This window comes from Pisolithus orientalis (assembly GCF_024613125.1).
Source record: "Pisolithus orientalis strain OTSU chromosome Unknown F5J12scaffold_41, whole genome shotgun sequence".
Taxonomy (NCBI): domain Eukaryota; kingdom Fungi; phylum Basidiomycota; class Agaricomycetes; order Boletales; family Pisolithaceae; genus Pisolithus; species Pisolithus orientalis.
Genome location: NW_026260822.1, coordinates 367,538 through 376,043, shown reverse-complemented (window position 1 = coordinate 376,043; position 8,506 = coordinate 367,538). Strand labels below are relative to the sequence as shown.

The following is an 8,506-nucleotide window of genomic DNA, read 5'->3' as shown; positions in this document are numbered from 1 at the left end:
CTTCTAGCGAGATTTGTGGCGAGTGGGTCATGGGGTGGCAGAACTGATTTCATGGATGACTACACCAATACTCAAGATAAGTCTGATAAAAAAAAGGGCGTTGATGTGCTACATTTTCTATCAGTAATCTAGCTAGCCATGACCTCCCTAGATCGCTTTGCTTTTCACGAGTTCTGTTATTGTCCATCGTCAGAGGTAATCTGTGAGGAACTCGCAATGTGATCGACTTACACTCAAGCTCCGCCATGGCATTGGCCAATATCTCCTCCTGCATCTTCTCATCCCTGAGATCGGATGTAATCCTTGCAATGATAGTTTTTGCAAGCTCAACCTGCTCACTCTCCTTCAGCCGTTGCTCGTAGCGCACCCAGCTGTCTGGGACGGTCTTGAGCTCAGATGCCAGTGCAACCTTTTGATGCTGGATAAATGCTTCTGCCTCCAACCAGGCAGTTTCCTATATACATCATATCACATTGGATCTAAAATACTAAAAGACCACACCCCAACCTTTGAAATGGGAAAGAGCCCCTGCATCAGCGACATGACGTCCTTTATCTGTTTGACAGAGTGGATGCGGTCTTTTACAGCCTTGAGTATGCTCAGCACGCGAGTTTTCCAAAGCGGTCTTGACACGTTTGATAGCGACACGATGTCCCTCATCTGTTTAACAGAGTTGATGCGGTCTTTTACAGCCTGAGTATGTTTGGCATGCAAGTTTTCCAAGGCGGTCTTGACATGCTCGATAGCGACATGATGTCCCCTGTTTAACAGAGTTGATGCGGTCTTTTACAGCCTGAGTATGTTCGGCACGCGAGTTTTCCAAGGTGGTCTTGACACGTTCAATGTGGCCATTGACCTAGTCACAGTCGGGCCCACTGATAAGCTAGGCACATGATTATGAGTGTATGTAACAGCGTATTAACAGAACCACATACCTTAGCAATGTAAGCAGGGAGGACGAATGTCCCTGCTGCAACCACAGTTTCCTCATTCACAACATAGACTTCTTGAGAGATGGCCGTAGCAGGAACACCAGTACCGAGGATTGCAGTGCCAGCCTCGATGATGAGGTTTGGTGAGGACGGGAGGGGATTTACGATTTATGAAGCACACTCAGAAGGAGGGGGATTTGATGTGCTGTAGCAAGTAGGCCAGTACCGAGGATTGCAGTGCCAGTCTCGGTGATGAGGTTTGGCGAGGACGGGAGGGGATTTGATGCACCATAGCAGGAAGGCCAGTACCAAGGAGATTTTGGGAGGATGAGAAGGAATTTATGGTTTCTGAAGCACACTCAGAAGGAAGGGAATTTGATGTGCTCGTGACACCGCTGGAGGTGAGATCATCAGCTAACACGGCTTGGTTCGATAGTTGGACTGAGGAAACGTATGCATTGATCATGCAGGCGATGGTGGGCGCTGTGTGTTAATGCGGCTTCAAGGCGAACTGTGAGTACACAAACCGTTAGCGGATGTAGATGAATCAACCAAATGCCTTGTGTATTCAGTGCAATCCTGGGCACCAATGCGATACTTTGTGGACAAAACTAGAAATATCTAGCTATAGCTGCACCATATTTACACTAGTCCTCGGAATTCATCACACTTCGTAGTACATGTATTGCAAATAACTACCTTAGACTTGTGACATCACAACTCCCACCTTGCTGTGTCCAATCAGTTTATGACCGGTAACTGAATATCCTGTCGCGATGGTCAGACAGAAGGCATCTGGGACCAAGCATGCTGTGTCATCCCCAGACAAGCCCAAAAAGAGGGCAAGGGTATCCACCATGAAAGAACTACCTAGCTTGCATACTGCCCACTGAATTAAAGAAGCTGGCAAAGAAACTCACCTTCGGGCAGCCAAGACGAGAGCAGCATACTCAGGACATGTCCACCAAGTGCGCTCATGGCTGCAGAGCCATTTTCCAGAGGAGGGGACGCCACCGACTCCAAATCACACCAGAGAGGACTCTGAAATCTACAGTGATCCAAATTTTAAGAATGCATTTGAGCGCGTGCCAAATAGGTGCTCAGATAAAGCATTAGCCCTTTACCTTTCATGGAGAGGGTTCCAACAAAATAGCAGCCAAAGCACCATCGATGGTGTTCGAGCAGGATTCAAGATGTTGTGGGACGAAGCGTGTGTGGCATGATTGCTCAGTTTTCCTTGATGCTCATAGACTAATACCTTCGGCGTAGTGACGGTGCGACATTCCACAGGAAGTGGCATCACAATGATGCCCATCACCAATGGGAAGGCAACCCGGTCCTGTCAGCAGAAGTTGACAATGTTGTGGCATCTATCAGACACAAGGTTAGTTCCGAAGGAGCTGAACGGAAGCACTCAGGTGCCATGAGGAAGGAATACATGGATAAGATACTCGCCTGGTCAGAATCATTTTGTCCACTTGACGCCCCACTCCAATACATTCGTCTCGCAACGATAGGCTACAAAGCACTGCCATCGGGCAAGTCCTTGAATGGGAAAGTGATGCTAACGGTCACACGGCACCTTGAACACCTTGCCTTTAGCGCTGTCACATTTATGCTTTGGACGAGGTAAGTCCTGGCAGGCAGTTTGACCAACAACGTTTTCGATCGCGGCTTATGACAGGAACTACGAGCTCCTGAAACTAAAGTGCGGGGATGTCAAGCTTGACAAGACTGTCATAGATGGCATGTTCATGAAATACCTTCGAGGTGAGGAACTCTCCCTCACCGTTAGTGAGCGCAATGCTTACTTCGAGATCCACCTAAAAAACCATAAGGGATGGCAGAGAAAGTTAGATAAGGGGATGAGGGAAGCTGACCTACGAAGTTCATCTTTATATCCATCTGTGCATATCCCATTTTATCTGATCTCCTTTCATTGGTACTTACCAGGCAATCGCTACAAGATTTATCCACGCCTGGATACGGGCAAGGCATGTGACACCCTCCTGCACCTCGTGTCCTGGATGAAATGGGTCGAACTTGTCCATCTCGGCCGGCCAATGACTGAAGAGGATTTCCTTTTCCCTGCAATTGGCACAAATGGCGTGCTGCAACCGGGTGAGCCGCTTTCCCATGACATGATCCAAAAATGGATCGACGAGGCAGTGGTGGGGTCTGGAATTCCCAGAACGTTCACAACGCATTGCTACCATTGTGGTGGAGCACAATACTGCTTCATGTTCACGCCAGTGGGGCAGCGATGGACCCTTGCGTGGGTCCGGTGGTGGGGGGGATGGGCTGAAGGTGAGCATGTGAGTACTTCGTCCTCCTTCCTATCTGGGTGTGTAGTAAAGTCAACCGACTCCTTACCTTTCACTCCACACGACTACGCAGCGCAACACACTGATGCGCTACCTCCTTGACGAGTTGAATTGCTATGAAAACGACCACAGTGACGTGCTGCAACCGGTCCCACACGAAGGTGATCGTTCACTCGCAGGCGAAGCTGCGCTCGTCCAGCCAGTGTCCACCAAGGCACTCAACATGGTGCATGCATTGATAACAGCCGACATGGCAGCACTACACACAACCATGAAGGAAGTGAAGGAAACCTTGTGCTCACTTTCAGTAGATGTAAGGGAGATCTGCCAACAGCTCAGTGACATGAGCAACCTGGTTGTAAAGGCCCTAACCTTGGCCTCTGCATATTCAGCCCCTTCTGGACCTGTGCTGCGCCAGGGCACTACCGGCAGTAACGCTCGAGCGATGCCAATAACAGGTGAGCCTCGTTGATTCTGTGACTTCTACCGCACCAACTGACCAGCCACATGAATCAGCCTACCAACATTCACCTGTGCAGACCACAACGTTGTTGCCCCCAGTGATCCAGTCCGCTTCCATGCCAACAGCGGGTGAGTCTTGTTCATTCTATGACTTCCATCGCACCAACCGACCAGCCACATGGGTCAGCCCACCGGCGTTCACTTGCGCAGACCACAGCTTTGTTGCCCCCAGTGATCCAGTCCGCTTCCATGCCAGCAGCCCAGCCATACCTACCTACGCTCAATTTACAACCGACTCAAACGCAGTTCAGGATGCCATGAGTTGTCCAACCATCAGATCTTTCGCTCTCGACATCCCTCCCTTCACAGATCGGACCCCAGAGGACCAAGGCCCGTGCCTCTACCTCCCTTCTGGGAGTTGTCATCCCAGACGTGCCCGTTTTGTGTCCCAATGGGACACGGACCACAAAGTTGGATTCTTGGAGGGACATAGTATGCCACTGGACGGAGGGGGAGCCATGGCTTGACCTGCACATTCCGCTCAAGGACTGGCCTTATCACTACTACAATGGGAAGAGTGGCCATCAATTCAATACAAAGTACTCTCAGTGACGTGTCATTGCAACGGAATTCCTTGACGAGTAAGTCAGCTTGTCACACTTCTACCACTCGCCCAAGTCCCTCTGACACGGTCCCCAGATTCCAGGGAGACGAGGAAACCTTCCTCAAGGTCTATGGAAGTGCCGTCGGTCAAGGACACACGAAACTCCTCAAAGCGATCTTGGCTGCCCGCAAACGGTATTGTGGAGCTGGGGAGCACTGTCATCGCCTCACAAGTGAAGAAGTCTGCGACGATTCTTCTTCGGGCGTCAGCGAGCAGCACTGATGCATATCACACCAAGGTCGTCATTCCACCATTGCCATCCTGTTCTTTTTTTCTTCTTTCTTTCTCTTAATACATCTATCACTCACTTGTCGATACTATCACCCCAGCATCACCCGAGCTCGTGATGTACTACATCACTAGTCGCATACTCGTACATGTGCAGTAGCCTACGACAAGTCATACGTACACAACGCACAACACAAACATCGTTAATCGCAAGCATCATTCATCCACCCATCATATCCTGAGCGTGCGCGTGCGCATGCAATACCATTATGTGTTTGTTTTACCTAACTCACACGTCCGTTCGAGAGTAGTCCTACACTGCCGTACATAACTGCTTTCGATCCTGCAGAAGCTTCGGGAGTCCTCGATCACGAGATGTGATCACTGTAACACTGACATAAGCTGAACCTAAACGAGGGGCAGGGCACCCAAACAACGGCACGCAACAGCATGCTGAGCCTACCGGCAGTGGTGCCGAGGTGGCTGAGGCCTGTGATGTCACAGATTCCTGGCCTCTGCGGTCACGTGCATGCACCCACCGCAAATTGGCAGGTGCGCTTCACCGCCACTGCCAATTTCTCGAACTAAGTTGCCATCCATCCTTCTGTAGGCTGACAGCAGTCTACCCTATCACTTTCTATTGCATTCTTGCTCCCTCTTCATCAGGAGCACCTCCAACCCTCAGCAATCATCATGGAGTGTTATAGCTTGCAAAAACCCTCCCAAAGAACAGGTTCTACCATCTAGTTACCACATAGGCACACCACCACTTGCTCTTATTGTCTTTTGTGTTGGTTTTGGTTGGTTTTCACCACTGAACCACACTTTGACTCACACCACCCAAGTCCAATGCATCCAAGTCTGACATTGCCCACCTTCTGGGCAAGGATGGAAAACTCACCTCCACTGAACACCAGCACAGGATGAAGAACAACCTCTGCCTCTTCTGTGGTGAGGCTGGCCACCCTGCTAAGGACTGTCCTAAGTCAACCTCTTGTGCAGCCAAAGCCCATGCAGCTACAGCTGGAACTCCACCTCCTCCACCCACAGAGAAGGCAGAGCCAAAAAATTAGTCCACTCCTCCAGGGAGCTCACACAGCCTGGAGGGAGCATTGATCCCAACTGTGTGCAACTGGACATCTGACTCAATGCACCTGTGCTCTCTAGTCCCAATTCTTTACTTCCATCTGTAACTCTTCTTGATTATTCTGTTGATACTGTTTCTGCATTGATCAATTCCAGCTCTTCTCATTGTTTCATAGACCTGTCCATAGTCAAAAAATATGCTATTCCTGTTTCCTCCATTTCTCCACCAATTCTGCTCTGCTTATTTGATGGTAGTACACATGCTGTCATTTCCCAAGCAGTAGATCTTTCCCTCCACTTTCCTTCTGGCAATGTCAACTCCATTTCTTTTTATGTTACTCTGTTGGATTCTTCATGTTCACTGGTATTAGGACACAACTGGCTCACCCACGTCAATCCATCAATTGACTGGGTATTGGGTAGTATTTCATTCAAACCATTGTTACAGGGAATGCCAACACCCCATGTGCCTTCATCACCTTCTGCTGCAACATCCACTCCTGATCCAACACCCTCTGCTCCATCTGCAGCTCCAACTGCAACTGCAACTGACTCACTGCACTCTGCTCCACTCATCTCACTCATCAATGCTGCTGCATATGTCAGAGCCTGTGCTCTCCCTGGCTCTAGACAGTTCCACTTGCAGCTCTCTGCTGATGATGTGAAGCTTCATGTGTCCTCCACTTCTTCTCCACCTCCTGACCTCTCCTTGGTCCCTCCTGAGTATCATGAGTTTGCCAACATCTTTAGCAAGGACAAGGCTACTGAACTTCCACCACACTGCTTGTTCAATCTCAAGATCAACCTCAAGGAAGGAGCTTCTCCACCCATTGGCATGATCTACTCTCTGTCTCTGCCAGAGCTTGAGGCTCTCCACACTGTCATTGACAAGCATCTTGGCTACAGTTTCATCAAGCAGTCCACCTCCACTCATGGTGCCCCTGTCCTCTTTGTAAAGAAGAAGGACAGCTCACTCTGCCTCTGTGTAGACTATCAAGGACTCAATAAAATCACAAAAAAAGATCACTATCTGCTGCTGCTCATCTCCAACTTACTCAACTCTCCAAGCCATGCTAAAGTCTACACCAAGATCAACCTCCACCATGCCTATCATCTAGTCTGCATCACAGATGGAGATGAATGGAAAACAGATTTTCTGCACTTGTTATGGTTCTTATGAGTGGCAGGTAATGCCATTTGGTCTGACTAATGTGCCTGCAGCTTTCCAGCATTTTGTCAATAGCATCTTTGCAGATATGCTCAATGTCTGCATCATGGTATACCTTGATGACATCCTAATCTATTTGCAGGACATGGAGTTGCACTGTGAACACATAAAAGAGTTACTCCACCACCTTTGAAAGCATGGTCTCAATGCCAAGCCAGAAAAGTGCAAGTTTCACTCCAACTTTATCAAGTACCCTGGTTATGTTCTCTCTCCCTCCAGTCTCACCATTTCTGCCAAGAAGGTTCAGGCAGTCCACAACTGGCCTGAGCTGTGGAAGGTGCAAGACATCCAGTCCTTCCTTGGCTTTGCAAACTTCTACAGATGATTCATTAATAACTACTCCAACATCATCATTCTGCTCACTTGCATCACATGAAAGGGTGCTCCTTGGAACTTTTCCAAGGAGTGCCACTCCACTTTCCTCTGCCTGAAGAATGCCTTCAGCTCTGCTCCTATTCTCACTCACTTGGTTCCTGACACTCCACTTACAGTTGAAACCAATGCCTCTGACTATGCCATTGCTGCCATTTTGTCACTCACCTGCTCCAACAGTGAACTCTGCTCAGTCACTTTCTACTCCTGCACCATGACTGCACCAGAACTCAACTATGATACCCACAACAAGGAGCTGTTGGCTATCTTTGAGGCCTTCTGCCATTGGTGGCATTACCTAGAAGGTTCTGCCTTACCTGTCAACATGGTGATGGACCACAAAAACCTTGAGTACTTTTCCACCTCTAAGGTTCTCACTCATTGACAGGCCCACTGGTCAGAGTACCTTTCACAGTTTAACCTTTCCATCCACTTCTGACCTGGCCACCTAGGAGCCAAACCCAATGCACTTATGCAACATTGGGATGTCTACCCAAAAGGGGGGATAGGGACTATGTGCAGGTAAGTCCTCACAATCTCCACCCTATGTTTACACAGGAGCAACTTGCATCATCCCTCCATACCACCACCCTCATGGCACCTGTACTCTGTGCCACCATGGTCTTTGATGTTGAGTGCTTGCACTCTGACATCATCTCCACCCTACCATCCAACCCTGTCTCTGCCAGCCATCTCCCAACTCCAACTAAGCCTTGGTGGTCCCTGGACTCTGATGGTCTACTCTGCCTTGACAGCCACATCTTTGTCCTTGACAATGATGATCTCCACTCTCCAGTGCTTCAGTTCAAGTATGACCATCCTCTAGCAGGCCATTTCAGGCAAAACCACACCCTAGAACTCATCCACAGGGACTACATGTGGCCTAACCTCCACTCCAATGTGAAAGAATATGTCAGGTCCTGCACCACCTGTGGATGGAGCAAAACTCCATGCCACTGCCCCTATGGTCTACTGAAGCAACTCCCCATCCCAGAGAGACCTTGGAACTCCATCTCCATGGACTTCATTGAACACCTCCCCAACTCTGATGGTTACTCTGCCATCCTCATGGTAGTCGACCACCTCTCAAAGCAAGCAGTGTTCACCCCCACTCATGACTCCATCACCTCCACCAAACTCACTAAGCTCTTCTTCCTTACCCATGTCTTCTCCAAGCATGGGGTACCTGCTAATGTCACCTCTAACAGAG

The 8,506-nt window shown here is 49.2% G+C and overlaps 2 protein-coding genes across 2 annotated transcripts; one reads left to right on the top strand and one right to left on the bottom strand.

Annotated features, from left to right (window-relative positions):
- Positions 1 to 232: 232 nt before the first annotated feature.
- F5J12DRAFT_705726 (ATP synthase) lies at positions 233 to 1,100 on the bottom strand (the record flags this gene model as incomplete). Its single annotated transcript, XM_051740564.1, has 4 exons — positions 233 to 454; positions 508 to 588; positions 791 to 856; positions 924 to 1,100. Coding segments are annotated over 4 exons (546 nt in total), but the record flags the coding sequence as incomplete, so codon positions are not given.
- A 1,025-nt stretch (positions 1,101 to 2,125) lies between these two features.
- Positions 2,126 to 4,944, top strand: F5J12DRAFT_929408 (uncharacterized protein; the record flags this gene model as incomplete). The annotated part of the gene is made up of 8 exons (XM_051749493.1): positions 2,126 to 2,142; positions 2,202 to 2,561; positions 2,617 to 2,726; positions 2,886 to 3,247; positions 3,330 to 3,714; positions 3,773 to 3,847; positions 4,056 to 4,317; positions 4,418 to 4,944. The coding sequence occupies 8 exons, from the start codon at positions 2,126 to 2,128 to the stop codon at positions 4,602 to 4,604; spliced, it is 1,758 nt and encodes a 585-aa protein (XP_051596264.1). The 3' UTR covers positions 4,605 to 4,944.
- Positions 4,945 to 8,506: the final 3,562 nt, after the last annotated feature.